Below are 19,991 nucleotides of genomic sequence, written 5' to 3' on the forward strand. Positions count from 1 at the left end.
AGTCAGTGGTTAAGATTTATTTACAACACTGTTGCAGAACAGTGCAGGCCAAATGTTTGCGTGTGTGCAGCTCATTTTACAGAGGACAGTTTCCTGAACCTGAGTACAAGGCGGCAGTGCACAAAGGCTGTTTGTAAAAAATGGGGCAATTCCAACTTTGCTATAGGACAATTTGGTGCTTCTGAATCAGAGACTGTGAGTGTGTTTTAGTATTTGTTATTGACTGTTTAAAAGGTGAAGTGTAGAGTAATACAAGTTGTTCCTGATCGATCGGTTTGGTCATCTGCATTCAGATTTATTTGACTCAGGCTCAAACTGATATGGTAAAACTGACAACATTATTAACTGTCTTTATAATTGCTTTGGTAGCCGCATTTGTGGTTATGGAAAGGGGCATTACATTTCCAAAACATCACATCACAAGGCACTGGGTCAACTGACCAATCAGAGCACAGTAACTATTCGGAAAGAGAGGTTTTGTAGAAACTGACGTGTTCTAGAAAGACTTGGCATAGAGGAGCTACAATAATTAACAGAATGTGAAAAACAATGTGTTTTTTGAACATTAAAGCATGCTAACATATTCTACCACACTCGATACACAAATTAATGATCTTTGAAAATAGCATCATGTGAGCCCTTTAACAGACGAAAACAGACCTTCTGGAGTGAAGCAATCAGAGTCCTGACCTCAAACCCACTGAGATGCTGTGATATCACCTTAAGAGAGCAATTCACACCAGATATATCAAGAAAACTGCTAAAATGAAACCACTTTGGTGCTAAATTCCTCCAGACCATGTGCAGGTCTGATGCACAATTACAGGAAACCCTGTGTGGAGGTTATTGCTTCCAAAAGGAGGACAGAATTACTAAAAAAAAAAAAAAAAAAACAAGAACATAAACAAGAAAATAATATCTGCCTATAGTCATTTATCTGTTCAGAAAAATTATATTGTTTTCCCTTTGAATTAGATTTATTTTTCTAAACCCACTTACAGATTTTTTTAAACTCACTTCTTTCTGATACACTTTTTTAGAAATCAAGACTTAATATCTTATGTAATTTCGATTCTCAAGTAAATGTCTTGATTTAAGAATTTTTATATACTATATTTGTGATGGAGAACAAGACAGAAATACTACTTAACAAAAAAAAATTAGCAGTGACCCTGGTTTTTATTATTTTGTTGTAAAATGTAACTATGTTATCACCCAGCTTTTTATATGAATTAGATGTACAAGTACGTCTAACTTTTTCTGCATAAATATAGTATATACAGTCATGGCCAAAAATATCAGCACCCTTGGTAAATATGATCAAAGAAGGCTGTGAAAATTAATCTGCATTGTTAATCCTTTTGATCTTTTATTTAAAAAATTCACAAAAATCTAACCTTTCATTGGATAACAAGAATTTAAAATAGGGGGAAATATCATTACGAAATAAATGTTTTTCTCAAATACACGTTGGACACAATTATTGGCACCCCTAGAAATTCTTATTAGTAAAATATCTCTGAAGTATATTCCCATTCATATTCACAATTCTGAGCACTCCAGGGTGATTATGAACATGAAATTATCCAGCCATGGCTTCCTGTTTCACAGAAATATAAATAGGAGGGAAAACAAAGCCCAAATTCCCTTAATCATCCATCACAATGAGAAAAACCAAAGAATATATTTCTGATGTGCAGCAAAAGATAATTGAGCTTCACAAATTAGTGAAGTGGCTTTAAGAAAAGAGCTAGAGCAGTGAAAATTCCCATTTCCACCATCAGGGCAATAATTAAGAATTTCCAATCAACATAAAATGTTACGAAACTGCCTGGAAGAGGACGTGTGTCTATATTGTCCTAATGCACGGTGAGCAGGGGAGTTTGAGTGGCTAAAGACTCTCCAAGGACCACAGCTGGACAATTGCAGAAAATAATTGAGTCTCGGGGTCAGAAAACCTTAAAAAAAAAAAGGCAAAGAGCCCCTACATCACCACATGTTGTTCGGAAGGGTTTCAAGAAAAATTCTCAGAGCTCATCCAAAAACAATCTCCAGCATATTCAGTTATCAGACACGACTGGAACTTCAAATGGGACTGGCTTCTATGGTCAGATGAAACTAAAGAATGAGCTTTTTAGCAGCAAACACTCAAGATGGGTTTGGTGAGGTCCTGGACATCTTGTTTAGATACATGGCATCATGGATTCTATCAAATACCAACAGATAAAAAATCTATAAGTGACTGACTTAAGTCACTGAGCACAAAACCGAGCTTCTGCTATGGCCATTCCAGTCCTCTGACCTGAACCCTGTAGAAAATGAGTGAGGTGAACTGAAGAGGAGAAGCACCGCCATGGAGCTGTGAATCTGAAGGATCTGGAGTGATTCTGGATGAAGGAATGGTCTCTGATCTCTTGTCAGGTGTTCTCTAACCTCATCAGGCATTATAGGAGAAAATTTAGAGCTGTTAAACTGGCAAATGGAGGTTTCAAAAAGTATTGAATAAAAGGGTGCCGTTAATTGTGGCTGTGTATTAGAGAAAAACATTTATTTCATAATGATATTTCCCCCCATTTTAAATTCTTATTATCCAATGAAAGGTTAGATTGTTGTGAATTTAAAAAAATAAAAGATCAAAAGGATTAACAATGCAGATAAATTTTCACAGCCTTCTTTGGTTGTATTTTGTGCCGATATTTTTGGCCATGACTGTATGTATAGGGCATTATGTACTATATAACAAATATCAACTGCTCGACTGCTTCTATAATTACAAAATGTAAAATATTTTATCATCCCGGTCTAATCTGTTAAATGCGACTATAAGGCATGAAGATATTAAGATATTATAAACATTAACATCATTTGATGTTTTTCTGTAAAGGCTCTTTGAAACAATGTGTTTCTTACCTTAAACTCCGTCTCTATGTTGGCGAGTCGTGCGAGTTCGTTGCTGAGCTCTAGTGGGGTCAGTACGGGGTCTTCACTGGACAACGACAGGTAGACGGCGCTAGCGAGCCCTTTGTACGCATTCATGCGCGATCTGGAGTGACTGAACGAGTCGCGTCTCTGTTTCTCCGTGCACTCGTAGCACTTGCAGAAGTAGTCGTGCGGCCGCTCGATCCTGGCGCCCTTCATCAGCAGGATGTGTACGATCTCATACTCTTGACAGTGCGCGGCCAGAATCACCGGCGTCACGTCGAGCGAAAACCGTGTCCCGTCCTCGTCATAGGCATAGAAGTCGTCGTCCCTCAGTTCCTGCTCCAGCGGACTCAAAGTCAGTCTCAAACCACCTGCGAACGCCGGATGAGCCAAAATGGCCTCCACAATTCGCACGTAACCTTTGCTGATCGCCAAAAGAAGTGCGTCGCCAACGCGCGCCAACCCATCCTTCTTTAGCAAGAGCTCTGTAACCTCCAGGTGCTCATTGCCGACTGCTAACTGCAGCGCGTTTTGCCCCATGTAGTCCACACAGTTGAAGTTGAGCGTTTTGGACTCTTCCAGCATCTTGCGGACAACGGGAATGTTGCCGTACTCCGCTGCATCAAGGAAACGCTCCTCCTCCACTGTGAGGCTGGTGCCGCGTTCGTTGAACATGTAGGCAGGGCCTCGGATAGCCTGCCGACGGCCCTTCTCTCGCAGGGTGGTGTGCCTGCGATGCATGACCTCTGACCTGAGAGAAAACAAACAAAAAATTTCATTTTTTAAGTAAAATAGAGTATAAAATATATTTCAGTTCATTGCTAAGGTAAAATGTCTAATTTTCATTTAGTTTAAGTTGAAGAACTAAAATTACTGAAACTAAAATGGAAATAAAAAAATCAATAAATACTATATATACATATTTAAATAATAATAATAATAATAATATTTAAAACAAAAACCTCAAATATTAACCTCAATATTTAATTACCAAAACCTCAAAATATTAATAAATACTATGTTTATAATGATACTAATATAACATTGATTTTAACTACATCAAGAAAACGTCCCAAACTAGCTGTAAATGTTTGCTGCTAAATAGCTTAAATGAGTGTGTTTAATTCAACTAGTCTAATCCGTTCTGCTCACTGCACAGCAGGAGATTCAATCCATAACTGTTTGTCAATAGACTGATGGTCTAAAATGGCCAATCACAGCTCTCCTTTTAGAAGTTGCTAAATTGGCTTTCACGCCACATGAGACTGTCTGAACTCTGATTGGCCCAATAATCAATGACATCAGAGATCAGCTCGGGGCTGCAGCGCTTTCAATGGATCTCACACAGACAGGCACGTGATGTTCAACAGTGTGAGCAAAGCCTAAGAAATTGCCACAATTTCAACACACACATTTCAGTTTTTGCCCTTTCCAGATAAGAGTCCGATTTTCCATCATAAAACACAAGAGATTCCATCATATACACATATATAGCACTTTAAAAATTATGATTGCAGGATGCAAATTCTATATATATTCAATTTTATACCTCTTGATCACAGTCTTGTCTAAAATTGCACATGTACTGTATGCCTCAGGATAAAATCTATTTACTCAGATGCACCTAGTTTTACACACATAAACTGCTTAAACAGCATAGAAATATAAATCCACACACACACACACACACACAACATACATGTGCAGCGAGCAGATCAATATGTTATCTGGGACATGCTGTGCAGCTCTGAACATTTGATTTCCAAATGCTGTCAAACTCTCTGTGAGCTAGATGTTTCATACTGCAACAAATCACGAGAGTCTCAACCTGCTATAAAACAAAAATACTCTCAGCTTTTACACACACACACACAAACAACCCAGAGAGAGAATCCAAAGTTTCTTGCTAAACATACCAATGCAGCATTAAATTAGTTGTGTTTGTTAAGTCAAGCATAACTATTGCTGTTGCTCATATTTATCATAATATATTTATTCATGATGTGATTAGACCTCTAACACTAAGTATGAAAGTCCTGTGTGTGCATCATTTGATGTTGAGGAGAGTGTGCTGGTGCTTCACTAATGTCTCGTTTCCACCGAGTGGTACGGTTCAGTACAGTACAGTACGGTACACATTTATGTCCGTTTCCATTGTCAGAAGTTGTGAATGGTACCAAAAGAGCAAACCGTACTGTACCACTTTTTTGGTACTCTTCCGTTGGGGTACCTATAGCACAGCAAAGGGTACCAAAAGGGTGGAGCTAAACTCACTGCAGGACATTGATTGGTTGACTAGAATCATCACTTTTGTGTGATACAAGGGGATAAAGCTTCTCCTTCACTTGTTCCGCTCTGCTGTCCATGAGTGTTGGGCTCGGGTTGGGCTATTTTACATCAGATTGCACAAACGCAAAAAAAAAAAAATATAACAATGTATTTTATAATTTTATATTTTCACACAGACAATAGCCATTTCGCAATATACATTCTTGTCTGTTCTTGTGGACTTGTGAAACGTCATTGCCCAAAACACGTAATTTTATAAATGCTACTGTTATTCATGTTATTAATTTTCAGGCGAGAATGTAGTTGTTTAAAACTCAAATCTGCGGTATATTTATAAAGATAGCGCTTATTTGGAAAATTAGCTGTGCCGATTTCGCAGCTCCAGACGATCACCGGGCGCTCAGTGCTCATGTGGCAGCATTAGCTCGGCTAGTCCTTACTACATTTGCCGCTGGCTCTGATCTTTCTGTAGTGATTAAACATGAGATACAATTCCTTTTGGGTATATTTAACAGGCATTCGTGGTCTCATGAATCTATTATTTTTTCCTGGTCACATTGTTTTTGCTTTTGCTGAGCACAAAGTTATGTTTAAATTTATATATTTATTAATATTTTTATTTTATACTTTGTATTTGTTATTGTTTATTAAAACGAACATAAAAGAGGCAGAGTTGTGCATATTGGCGCACTTTATCGTCGATCATTACTTTCCGGCATACACCACACCCATCAAGCAAGTGATGATGTTGGCTGTGGAAACGCAAGCTGGATCAGGGTGTTTGGTCCCGAACCGTACCGTGCTGTACTATACTGACCCATACCGCTCGGTGGAAACGAGACAAAAGTGATCAGACGCACCATTTTCACCTGCTGGAGCAGAACACAGGTGAGTGTCCCAACAGCGTGAGTGAGCATTAGAGTGTCCCAACAGCACCCTAACCACCCAAAACACCCTAGCAATCGCTCACGAATGCCCTAGCAACACCCTAACAACCACCTAAGAGTAACCACCCCAAACACACTAGCAACCACCTGAGAATCCCTTAGCCACACCCTGGAAACTAACTAGCAATACTCTAGCAACAGCTTGGCAACCAATTTCTTCAATTTCCACAATTTCTTCAGAAAAAGTAAAAGTGTAGAGTATTTTTGCAGTGATGTTTAGTCAGTCAGGTGGGCCAGCGGTTGCCTGATACTCTGCTCCTCAGAGACGAATAAAAGAGTGACGTGATAAAGAGACAGAGGAAAGAAGATTACACAGCGCTCTGACACATCAAACACACACAAGAGCAGCTGAAAATGGAAGCCATTCAAACAGCGCGACTTCCCTGCAGGGACATGAAGGAGAGAGAGAGAGAGCCCTGCTGAGCACAGTGTGTGTGTGAGGTCATCAAGATCCTCCAGATACGTCTGTCTCTCTCACACACACCCTTACAGGTGCACAAACTGCATGTGTTTGCATAAAGTCTGTGTCTGATTGAATGTGACCGATATCAGTGGCACCAGCTCTAGCACAAAATGCATAAATATTTTTATTTTTTAACTATTTTTTTATTTTAGTTGCATAAATAACTAAATGTTGGCTTTTTCTGAGGAAAATGTAAGCAGTGTTAAACGTTTATGTTGTCCGTGCAATACATGATTCATTCTATAAACCAATGTCAAAAAAATCACTTTGTGTCACTTTGTTGCTAGGGTATTCTGGGTGGTTGCTAGGTGGTGATTTACTGACTCCAGAGCCCAAATCCAAGTCTATATGATATTCTGGTCTCTAGATACAGTAGGTCTTTCTACACAGATATGATGTGATGCATTTTTCCAAATAATGTCCAAACTCACTCCACTGACCTGTTACTGTTTTGAAAGTATCTTTAAGGAATCAAACCAAAAGACTTACAGTGAACATCAAACTGGCACAGGAGGAAATATTTAACATCCAGAAAAATTACACCCAGTCATTTTAAAGACTATATTAAATGCTTGAATCTGATCTGGCAGCTTAAGTTTAACATGAGTGAAATTTAAACAGGGATGGATTTATTAGTCCATCCATATGGAGAACATGTGGAGCTGATGGACACACACTCGCACAGAGAAGGAATATTATGCAAACTTGGTCTGTCCTTTCATCCTACTGTACTGTAGGTCACCTCTCATCTCTCTCGTACCAGCATCAGCATAGAAATTGATTTTTTTTGCTCCTCATCAGCACAAAGAATGAAAGGAGCAGCTGGAATCATAATGAGAGAGGAAGACTACAAGCCAGAGAAGTGAGACAGATTAAAACAGAGCGGAAAGAGCGAGATAAAAGAAGTGATGACCCTCTTTACAAACGCTTTGAAATGACGGAGCTTCTGTTGATATTTTAAACTGGGAGAAAAATGAACGAAAAAGGAGGAACAGGAAGCTGTGACCAGGAAGTTACTGTTTTCAATCCAGACGAGAAGAAAAAAAACAATATTTTATTTTAAGACATTTTTTTGATGAATGTCAACAATATTTTGTAACACTCTCTGTATCTGATTAAACAAAAATGAGAAACATACTCTTTAATTTGTATCCTTCTAATGTTATTTACTTTTGCTATAATAACAACGACAATAATAATAATGATATTATTTATATTTTACTATATAAAATAATAAATATTAATTTATATATAATTTATATTATAATTTATTATTTTACAAAATATCTTTATGGAATATGATCTTTACTTAATATCCTAATGATTTTTGGCATAAAAGAAAAATCGCTAATTTTGACCCATACAATGTATTTTTGGCTATTGCTACAAATATACCCGTGCTACTTATGACTGGTTTTGTGGTCCAGGGTCATAAATATTTTCTATATAATGAAAGTACATGGGGACCAGGGACTGTCAAGCTCCAAAACAAACAAAAAAAAGCCTAAAATGTTGGTCTGTTTCACATGTAGAGCTTTTGTATTGCTTCAGAAGACTTTGAATGTTGCAAACAAGTCACATGAATGCCGTAATAGTACTTTTAGGAGCATAAAAACTCTGAAGAAAACTCTGAATAAACATTCTTCAATTTCTTCTTTTGTGTTTCAAGCAAGATACTGACAGCTTCAGATGGACATAAATGTGAACAGATGATCTTCAATATTTGTCTGAACCCTGAAAATGCTTTTGGACAATACTGTAGCTCCAGCCATGTTCAAGTCAAGTCTCATCTGGAGATTGACATGGAGATTAATGAAGATCTGATTCTGCCTGCAGTATCATTACCACTGGAGTGGATCGGATGATGACACAGGCAGCTCGTCTGGAATATTTTGGCAGGTTATTATTGTTTTCACCTCAGGCTGCAGAAAGCGTCTTGAGACCAGAACCAAAGCTGCAAACACTTTTCTCATGCCTCCGTTTCTTTAAACTTGGTACACACTTCCAGGCAATTATCAGCGAAATATAAATATATAAATATCAAGCTGTCAGACATCAATATTTAGGCTAAAGGCTTATTGTGGTGATTTGGGCCTGTTTCTCGCACCAACTCAACGGAAAAGCAATCAGCGCATGCGGATCACACTGGAGAACATCGAACAAATAACTATTCTTCTGTCATAATACACTCTCAGAAATAAAGGTACAAAACCTGTCACTTAGGCGGTACCTTTTCAAAGGGTACATGTTTGTACCTAAAGAGTCCATTTTGGTACCTTAAAGGCACATATTAGTACTTAAAGTGTACACATTAGAACTTAATAGGTACAAAAGTGTATCTTTTGAAAAGGATGACAGCGATTGTACCTTTATTTCTGAGAGTGTACCTTAAAAAAAATCAGACCACTAATTATTTTTTGTTAAATCAGACCATTAATTCTATCACAACTGTCAGTCAGATGATAGTTAGGCCTACTTCTATCAGATAATAAAACTTAAATAAAAAATAGGCTAAAACCAGCACTGCACCTCACACGAGATGCTATAACCAAAAACCTCAAAAAGCAACTTAAATATATATATTTTAAATACATTAATAACATTAAAGATACATTATAAATTAATAGACAACCTTTTTTTTATTATTATAGCTTTTAGGATAACTTGAATTAAAAACTAGTCTAAATGCTTAATAATAAATAGCCTAAATAAAGACAAAAGAGCTAATTACAGAATAAACCCATATAAATCTATATCTAAATTCACTGTAAAAGTGAAAATATGCTGTTCTTACACTAAAGACCCATTTTCACCTCATTCGATCGTTAAAAATGACTTTGGATATTGATTCGGTCATACTAAATTTTGACTTGAATAAACCAGTAAACGGAATTATATGTTATGTTACCACATACGCACAGCTTTAGGGTTACCTGAAAAACATTTCACAGTGATCCTGTAATAAGATCTGAAGGTTGGACTCACGTGTCCGGTGGAGCGCAGCTGTGCGGGGTCTCGATCAACTCCTCCGGGCTGCGCGTCTCATGATCGGCTCTGTGTGGCGAGCGCCGCCGCTGTCCGCGGTTCTGGAGACCGTCGCGCACGGGAGACGCGGCACAGCATCGCCCTAGATGCGCCGGCGAGCGCCCGATCAAGTCCAGCGGATCGCGGGAAAACGCGTCTCTGGATCGCGAGTCGGTGTGTGGAAGTGGCGCAGATGCCCGCTCCTTCAGGGGTCTCGGCAGCTGAGGGAGACGAGTCTGACAGGCAGCAGCGGGAGGGGAGGAGGAGGGTGGGGAGGAAGAGGAGGAAGAGAAGGCACGGAGCCCCTCGCCTTCGTCAGACATCGGGAGAGCTCGTGCTCCGCATCTGGTGAGGGAAAGGGCTTCTTGAAACTGAGACGCGCAACTTCAGCAACAAGTGGGGAGCAGAGTTTTAACCTCAAAACACACCCAGTGACTCAAACACCTCAAATGAGAGCTTGAAACACTATAGACACAAGTATATGCCTGATGAACATTTACTCATCTGAATGACTTTCTTTCTTCTGTGGAACACAAAAGGAGATGCAACAAAAAGTTGTATGAGCTGCTCTTGTCCAAACTGAAAAAAAAAGCTTTTCCTTGAAAGTCTTACTTGTCAGTCACTTTTATTGTATGCAAAAGAGCATTTTCAGAAGTGTTTTGTCATTGAAATGAACTGGTTTTATTATGTTAAAAGAATGTTAAAATTCATTCAAAAAATGAAAATTTGCTGAAAGTGTACCCTCAATCCATTCAAGATGTAGATGAGTTTGCTTCTTCGTGGGAACAGATTTGGAGCAATTTAGCATTGCATCACTTGCTCACTAATGGATCCTCTGCCGTCAGAATGAGAGTCCAAACAGCTGATAAACACATCACAATAATCCACATCACTATAATTAACAACTTGTGAAGTGATAAGCTGTGTTATTGTGAGAAACAAATCCATCATTAAGGTGTTTTAACTACTGTTGCTTCTGGCGAAAAAGTCCATAATCGATAATAATGCTTTCTCCAGTGATTAAGGCCATTCCCTGTTGTCCTCTCACATCAGAATCCACCATCATATCTGTTTTGAACTATTTTAGTTTGTAAACAGTGCTTGATCTGTACATATTTCTCTCCTGATTTAGACAAGACAACCTTTTCACTGGAGGAAGCATTATATGGATTATGGACTTGTATTTTAGCTAGAAGCGACAGTCTGAAGTTCAATGACGGATTTATTTGTGTAGTGAAAACAGACAGAAAATCTATCCATCAAATACAACCCTATTTTGTATTCTCAACCACAAAACCCACCAAGTTCAAACACTTACTCCTGTAACCTAAATACAAACTGACTGGTTAACATTTGCAATTGAGTCCAAGGACTTTAATCAGAAAGAGTGACCATGTGTGTGCTTGTGGAAACATATCTAGCTGCTTTGGTTCAGAGGTGAAATGCTTCATGGTCAAACAAGCACTTAAAAGCTCAGTGAGCGCTGAACAAATAAATCAACAATGTCAGGATTATTGACCTGGAAATGTCAGGGTTTGTAGAAATGCAGACCTGTGCATTTTGGTTTAAAATACAACACTGCAAAATGATCTATTTTTGACTTGATTTACAGTACAAATATCTAAACATTCTTATATCATGATACATTTTCCTGAGAGGCAAAATTGCTTAAGATATTATAACTTGTTTTCTGAAAAATCTAAATTAAGTCAGGGATCAAAAAAAAAAAAAAAATTAATAAAAAAAAATAATAATAATTCAAATGGAAAGCTAATTGTAATTTTCGGGTCCCATTGGCAGATATTTATTTTGTATTTAAAGCCTAAAGTCACTAAATAGATTTTTCAAAAAACAATTGAAATTCATATCTTATCATACATTGCTTCTCAAATCAATGTTTAGAAAATAAAAACCCCACCAACAGATTGTATTGTTGTTGTTGTTTTAGGAAACTGAAACATCTGTGAAAATACTACCTACAAAACTGTGTTTGTTAAGTCAAATCAGCTGCTTCAGTCAAATCAGTCAATATATGCTGCTTTTTGCAACGGATACTGCTTCAAAGCAACTTCACAGAAAATAGAGCCCACTGGATGCTGCTACTGTGATTAGAAAGACAAATGTAAAAAATTAAATATTCTGAGCACAGCAGAGAAGATGATTAGGGTGTTTGTGATGGTAATCAGATACCAGTGTGTGCGTGTTTTTTTTGTTTGTTTTTTTTGTGTGTGCTTTGTCCAGGATATCTAATCGCTTCTGGTCTCTTCCTGGGTCTTCTAGGAACATCCGCAGGGATTAATTGGACACAATCACACACACTCACACAATCAGACGCACACACAACACACAAACACACGCAAGCAGAAAGCCTGAGCTCCTCCTGACACTGAGAGTGCAATCACTCGACTTCCTACTTAAATCAGGAGGCATACCGTTCCCTCTCCTCATCCGTATCACTCAGAAGATCTATTCCACACAATTTCTCACTGCAATCAATATTTAAGTCTCAGGGGACAAGTCAGTGTCAGAGGCGGAGCCTGGACTAATACAGAACACGCCCCCTGCTCCTTTAAAAGGTGTGTTTGATATTGATTGACAGCTATGATGAGTTCCAAATCTCAACTGAAAAAGAGAGAAAGTCCACAGGTGTGGGTATGTGTGTGTGTGTGTGTGTGTGTGACTATCCCTTCAAGCTACATGCCTCTCTCTCTCTCTCTCTCTCTCTCTCTCTCTCACACACACACACACACATTATCTGATGCCATTTGAATCCCATGCAGCAGTTTGGAGCCATTAAATTAGAGTCGGTGTAACTGTGAACATACAAACAAACAAATACACACAGACATGCAGCATATAGTAATGGGCTCGTTAATTTTAAACAGATACTCACATACAAGTGTATACAGTTATTCAGACTGAGCCAGAAAATAATCAAAATAATAATAAACATGAGAGAAAAGATACTATTTTCTTAGAGGTCAATGATTTTGGAAATGTATTTATTTATTTATTTTTTACTTGCTTCCTTATTTATTTGCTCAAGTCTAAAACCCTGAAGAGAAGTTTGGTGTTTAAAGCTCTGTTTTCATGATAAAAGTAGTGTATCATAATCTTTTTGAGCAATATTTCACATAATATAGTTTTACTGTACATGTTTCTTCTTATGTACTGTAGATTGTTTTTATAGTCAAACATAGTTGATTGTGTTGTAAAATGTGTCAATAGGTAAAATATGAATACTTCAAGGGCAAAATACATATTTTAGACTTAAATGCAAAGGTGTGGAAAAGTAAATATACCCCCTTTCAAAGCATTAAAACAGTAAAGTTTATTTATTTACAAATGGTATGTAAATTGCCACACTCTCCATTTATTTGATCAAAAATACCGTAAAAAAACAATAATATTGTGAAATATTATTTTAATTTAAAATAACTGTTTTCTATTTGAATGTATAATAAAATATAATTTATTTCTGTGATGCAAAGCTGAAATTTCAGCATCATTAAAGTCTTCAGTGTCACATTATTATTTATTATTATTATTATTATTTTAGTCATTTAGCAGAAGCTTTTATCCAAAGCGACTTACAAATGAGGACAACAGAAGCAATCAATTGTAGTATACCATGGTGCAGTGAGTGTTACTATAGTAAATCCATGGTAAATAATGGCGATGTTTAGATTGAAAAAAAAAACACAACTCTTTTGAGACATCATAAATACCTTTAGTCTCACTTTTGATCAATTTAATGTGTCTTTGCAGTATGAGTATATCTCAACACCTATTTCTCAGTGTCTAACCTTTGATGTACCAAAGCTGATTCCCAAACTGTGTAACTATAAGCTGTCTTGCACATATAAAGTATAAGTACAGGTCAGAATGATCTGCAGTCGGCACAATACATCCACCTCAGTATATCCCTGTTAACCCTGCGCTTATATCAGCGATAATAACAGCGTAAAGATTATGGGCTCACGGGTTCAACGCTGGACCAAGGATTTTTTCACAGCCCATCGTCTCTCAGCAGCAGTCATGGAATTATGTAATTTAATTACAAAATAAAAGTAATTGTAATTAGTTACATAAAAAATACTTATTTTACTTATGAAAATGTTAAGGATTACAAAGGGGGTTACATCTGATTTTCACACACACTCCCACATACAGATTGAATTGATTTATTTCATAAATTGCAGTGACTGCTCTAAAATATGAAACACCAATGTTTCAGAAGTTTATATCATGCTTGTCTGATAACTCTTATTATTTACTATATGGGTTTATGTATATGCTTTATTTTTTTTAATTAACTGTTTTTTTCTAAGGCATTGATTCCAGTGTTTCCTGTCATAACTATGCAAAGATATGATAAAAAAACAGTATCATGGCTATTACACTATTTCTTGTTATGATTTTAAATCTGTATTTAACCTCAGAATGATCTAAAAGTAAGTCTGATTTTGTGGTGGCTGTGCTTCCCATGCCCACTTTCCACAAGTTGGTATGATTCTTTCGGGTCTTCTCGAAATGGTCTCAGTGGTCGTGAAAACCCCCCTTTTTACCTCGTCAAAAACAGCTCTGTTCACAGCGACTCGTTTCGGTGCATATCTCTTTACATGCTAACGAGCTCTGCTCACCATGCTCCTCTCTTCTGTGGAAGAGCAAATGCAAACAATGGGTACTGATCCATCCTTGAGTTTGAACTTTTTAACAAAACCTGCCTTGAATTGTTCCTCATTCAGAAAACAGTCTGGAGCAAAATGATTTGCGCAGCCAGACATACACAAATTTAGTGAAGTGAACTGACGTGTAGCCAAGTACGGTGACCCATACTCAGAATTTGTGCTCTGCATTTAACCCATCCACGTGTACACACCATGAACACACACCCGGAGCAGTGGGTTCGTTTCCTGCTCAAGGGTCTCACCTCAGTCATAGTATTGAAGGTGGAAGAGAGCGCTGGTTATTCACTCCAAAATCAAAATGGCTTGATAATTGAGACTGTATAGGTTTTTGTGTGGAAAAAAAGGAGTGAATTTTTGTCATTGTAGGGTGGTTGTGTATAATAATCTTATATTTTAAGTCTAACAGTAATCAGTGTTGAATACTACTGTAAGGTTAACCCTGTCTGGTTTACATGTTTGAAAATGTTTAACAGTTGAAAACATTAGAAATTTAGAAAAGTAATCAAAAAGTAATCAAATGTATTCAGTTATATTACTTTAATAAAGCAATTGAAAAGTTACACTACTTATTACATTTTAAGTAGAGTAACTTGTAATCTGTAACCTATTACATTTCCAAAGTAACCTTCCCAACACTGTCAAAAACAGCCTCTACTGTTAAACACTATATAAAGAGGAAAGAAGAGTTTGATTCACTTCCTTTGCAGTGGAAAGAAGGCGTAAGAGCTTCACTGTTTCTCTGTCATTATTCACACTCAGGTGTGGATGAGCTCTTCTGAGGGGTTCGGCTCTGACATGCATTATGTATGATGGCTCTCTCTTTTGGACTCCTGTATTTGCCCCGAGGCCTCGACAGAGTGTCCTCTGCAGTGTCTATTTATTAAAAAATGAGCACACCTAGAAGAAACTCTATGAAGAACCTTTAAGAATAATGATTTCAATGGTATCTGGAAGCATTAAAAAATGAGTTGGACTGCATTTGATGTGCATTTTTAACACACACTGGGGGGGAAATGGTTTTAAGGATTTACGTTAGTAAAACATTTTCACTCAGAAAATGCTAGTAAATTAAAAATAAATACACTGAATTAAAAATTAGATCACCCAAAAATGAAACTTTCCTGCAAATGTACTCACGGTCTGGCAGTCCAAGATGTGTCTGAGTTTGTTTCTTCATCAGATTTGGAGAAATGTAGCATTACATCTCGTTCACCAATGGATCTTGTGCAGTGAATGGGTGCCGTCAGATTAAGAGTCCAAACATCTGATAAAAACATCACAATAATCCACAAGACTCCAGTCCATCAATTAGCATATTTGTGAAGCCATCATTAAAAGGTTTTAACCTCATTTCTATTTTTCAGTGAACTATTCCTTTAAACCCGAAATTTGGACATAGAACGACATATTTACTGTTATTAACAATTGAAAACAGGATTTTACATTAGTAATCTATGAGTAAACAGGAATTTAGTTTTTCTTCTGTTTATAAATTCACACATAACAAACCCCAGATTATTTCAAGGCTTTAGCTGGTCTAAACTGGTTTCCAGTCTCATATGGATTCAAGTAGTGTGAAAGTGGCCTGACAGTGCATGGCTTCTTCACGACAAATCAGATGTCTAGTCTGCAGGAGCTGTCAATTAAAAGACAAGAGAAATCCAGCATGTCGCTCAGATCAATAAACTGTCCTCCTCTCCTGTTTACCCTCAGCTGCGGTCTGACCCCGAGATCTGCCTGTCATCTCATATTGTGGACAGAACAGTTGAAATCACATAAATACCTCAGCGTTCACAGCGTCTTTGAGCGATGGGCTGCTACTCAGGGTTAAAGATCTGTGACAGCGACCCACGGCCGAATCCACAGAAACTCCTGTAGCATTTCATTTTCCCCCTGAAGTGCATTTATAATGTCAGTCAAGGTTCCTTGCACCAAAAATGTCATATTTTAGTTTTTCATAGCATCTTTTACCCTCTCGCTGACCTCTTAGAAATACACACGCTGCACCTTTAAGATGTGAATATGTTAATGAAGATATGGGTGCGATGTCATAATCAGTTCCAATAAACTCATTTATTGTATGATTTGGAAATGGTTTGCTAAATATGTAAATAAAAAATAAATAAATAGGACTACATAGATTGTGAAACACATTTATGTTATGAATGCATAGGCGTAGACTGATTAAGACAGTAGCAGGTCATCTATGCATTCAGAAAATTCACACACTAATAAAATGAGTAGTACAGTAATGAGCTTTTCTGAACACAGCAAGTGTCTGTTTTCTCTGATAAGGAGGCCTGCGAGGACCAAACAACCCATGACTACATCCTGGCTTTTGTGTAATTTACTGAGTTGCTCTTATTGTTCCTGCAGACGCTCAGGCGCATGCCGCTGGGAGCTGAAATGCAAATGAATGTGACAGAGCGATGGTCCTCTGAGATAAGAGAGGGAATGTCATTCTGACAGCACTTTAAAAGCATTACAGACACTTACAAAGGAGTGTAGCAAAACTCACATGTAACCTGGTGAATTCAATCCCAGAATGCATCGCTACACTCAGTACAAGTGTTATTTTAGTATCACTGAAATACTACAGTTTTTATTTTTATTTATTAATTTGTTTATTTTCATTGTAAGTTAAAATTTTCAGTTTTAGTACTATTGTTGGGTGTGTTTATCATTTATCAAATGTCTATATAGTTTTTATTCATTTTTATTTTATTTTGAGTTATTTTAGTACATCAACCTGAACTAAATGAAAATGAGAAATCTTGCTTAGCTGAAATTAAACAAGTTTTTTATTATTTTATTTTTATTTTAGTTCTTTAAAAAAAAAAAGCTTTAGTTTTCCATTCTGATTGATTGATTGATTGATTGATTGATTTCATTCATTCATTCATTCATTCATTCATTCATTCATTCATTCATTCATTCATTCATTCAAGCCTAAATTTATTTTAAATTAAAGCTAATTTAATTAAATATATTTTTAAATTGAAAATATATTTAGTTTCAACTTTTTCAACCTTTCAATATAGCAAAATATATTTCGAGTTGTAAGAAAATACTTTTAGCCTTATAGGCAAATTTTGGTTTGCGATGTATTTAAATTTTATTTATTTATTTGTATTAAAATATATGGAAGGCTATGCATATTTGCATATTTTAAATTGCTTAAATTATTATTTTAAAATATATCTACATACACACACACAAAATGGCACAATATCTATTGGTTTAAAATATATTTACATAAATATTTGAAACATATTTTAGTACATTTTTGTATATTTTGAACTATATATTAAATCCATATATTTGAAAATATATTATTTGCCGTAGGGGATAAAATAACCCTGCTCGGAACATAAAATTAAATTAAAAATGAATGAATGAATGAATAATCATGGTAGCAATTTTTTTTTAAGAAATCAGGATGGCAGATAAGTCTAGAGAAATTATTATTATGAATGCATTTCATTCAATATTGCAAGATATTGATTAAAATGTGTTCAGTTGAATTATAAATGGGCTACTTTATAATGCTAATTAGCAAAGCAATTAAACTATATTCATCGTGGGTAATGAAAACGTCATATATGTAAGTGTCAATGCATTTAAGAAAAATAAAAAGACATTTAAATCATTTTCCCACCATTTTGCTGCACCTTTGGCTCAGAATGCATTTTGAAATTCTCACTGCATCCGATTGCTGGCAACAGCCACTTTAGGATAGTTTGTGGTTTGATCTTAGTGACTTAGGATGGAGTCCTCTTCACTACTCCTAATGTTTTACAGATAGGAACTAGTTTTAGTGCTAAAACGTTTTGTGAAATAATCTTAAAAGCTGGTCTCCTAAATCCTAAATCCTAAAAATTTTATTTAGACTGACACGCCCATTATTTTTAAGATTTTTTTCTAAATCATCAAGTTATGAGCTACTTTTAGCCTTAAGATGTTTTGTGAATACGTTCAGTACCAAAATAATGTTCTTTTTGGCATCGTCATATGACCCTTTTAAAATAACTATTTTCTGTGTGAATATATATTTTGAAAATGTTATTTTTCCTTGATGCAAAGCTGAATTTTCAACTTTTCATCTAAACAAATTAAAACAAATGCAAGACAAATGCAAATATGTGTCCAATGTGAATGGCCCCTTATAATACAGGTATGCAGCTCACTAGGCTGTGTTGAGAGGAGCTTTCAGAGGTTGTGTTTATGTGACTTTCTCTCGCTGTGGATTGGTGTATAATTGCAGGTCTCTGACAGCGCTTTAATATAGTAAGGTGTGTAAATTACAGTGTCTTCAGCGACCGCCCCCTCGCTTCTGTCTGGCCGTCTCTAGTGAGGTCAAACTGTGCTGTTAGAAAAGTTTCATTTCTTTTCTGCCTCGTCAGACTCAGCAGGAGTTAATTAAGCTTTAAATCTTGTTTAAAACAAATTAATTATTCATCTAGCAATTTACAGTGGATGGACTTAATATTCATACAACTGCAGGTCAAGAGTGTGTGTGAAAGTGTGTGTCGGCGTGTGTTTTTGCTCATGCTGCTTTCCATTTAACTCCGAAAACGATAATTACTTCTTGGAAAGGGCAAGAACAGCTCGATTTCACTATATTATGTCACACAAATATGGGGGTGGGGGGGGGGGGGGGGGGGGTAATGGCAAAGTACAATGTTATTACTGAAACCATAACTGTACTATAATACATTTGTACATCTACTTTTTCTAAATATTTAATAAAATACACTACTGCTCAAAAGTTTGGAATAATTAAGATTTTTTTAAATGTTAATTATTTAAAAAAATAATTGTTGTTGTTACGCCACACTCGCGAAATGGCGGTAACAACAACACCCCTTCATGTCATCGCTTTCAAGCCAGAGTCTGCTCACGTCATCGCTGTCAAGCCAGAGTCTGCTCACGTCATCGCTGTCAAGCCAGAGTCTGCTCACGTCATCGCTGTCAAGCCAGAGTCTGCTCACGTCACACCACGTCTCCGTGCTCCAGCCAGAGTCACACGTCTCCGTGCTCCAGCCAGAGTCACACCACGTCTCCGTGCTCCAGCCAGAGTCACACCACGCCTCCGCCGAACTGCCAGAGGCTGTTACCACAGATTCAAGGTCAGTCCTTCGAGTTCTGATATCCAGTGTGATGGACCCACCACTGATGTCGGTGCGAGTAGCTGGCATTCCCAGGGCCTCAACCCTGGCTGTTACAGAAACTGTTCACCTGACCTCAGTGCTTCCCGTTATGGCGGTCGCCATTTTGAGTGTGTGGGCTGCACACTGTGCTCCTGAGGCCTCTCCTGTCCACGAGTCTGTTCCTGAGGTCTCTCCTGTTCACGAGTCTGCTCCAGTGCCTCCAGAGGTGGCGGCTTCCGCTGCAGAACCTCCCGAAGTGGTGGCACCTACTCCCGAATCCCGAGAATCCAGTTCTCATCTCATGGCCAGGAGTGCCGATCCCGAATCCCGAGAATCCAGTTCTCAAGTCACGGCCAGGAGTGCCGATCCCGTATCCTGAGAATCCAGTTCTCAAGCAACGGCCAGGAGTGCCGATCCCGAATCCCGAGAATCCAGTTCTCAAGTCACGGCCAGGAGTGCCGATCCCATATCCCGAGAATCCAGTTCTCAAGCAACGGCCAGGAGA

The 19,991-nt window shown here is 37.4% G+C and overlaps 1 protein-coding gene across 1 annotated transcript in view; it reads right to left on the bottom strand.

Annotated features, from left to right (window-relative positions):
* LOC306883069 (short transient receptor potential channel 7-like) overlaps positions 1-3,663 on the bottom strand; it is a gene marked incomplete at both ends in the record, with an annotated part of 66,054 nt that extends 62,391 nt beyond the window's left edge. Inside the window, one exon of the mRNA XM_079438148.1 lies at positions 2,911-3,663. Within this exon, the coding sequence (XP_079294274.1) occupies positions 2,911-3,663 (753 nt within the window). The remainder of the gene's footprint in view (positions 1-2,910) is intronic.
* Between the last annotated feature and the right edge of the window lie 16,328 nt (positions 3,664-19,991).

Source organism: Barbus barbus (genome assembly GCF_936440315.1).
Source record: "Barbus barbus genome assembly, chromosome: 17".
Classification (NCBI taxonomy): Eukaryota; Metazoa; Chordata; class Actinopteri; order Cypriniformes; family Cyprinidae; genus Barbus; species Barbus barbus.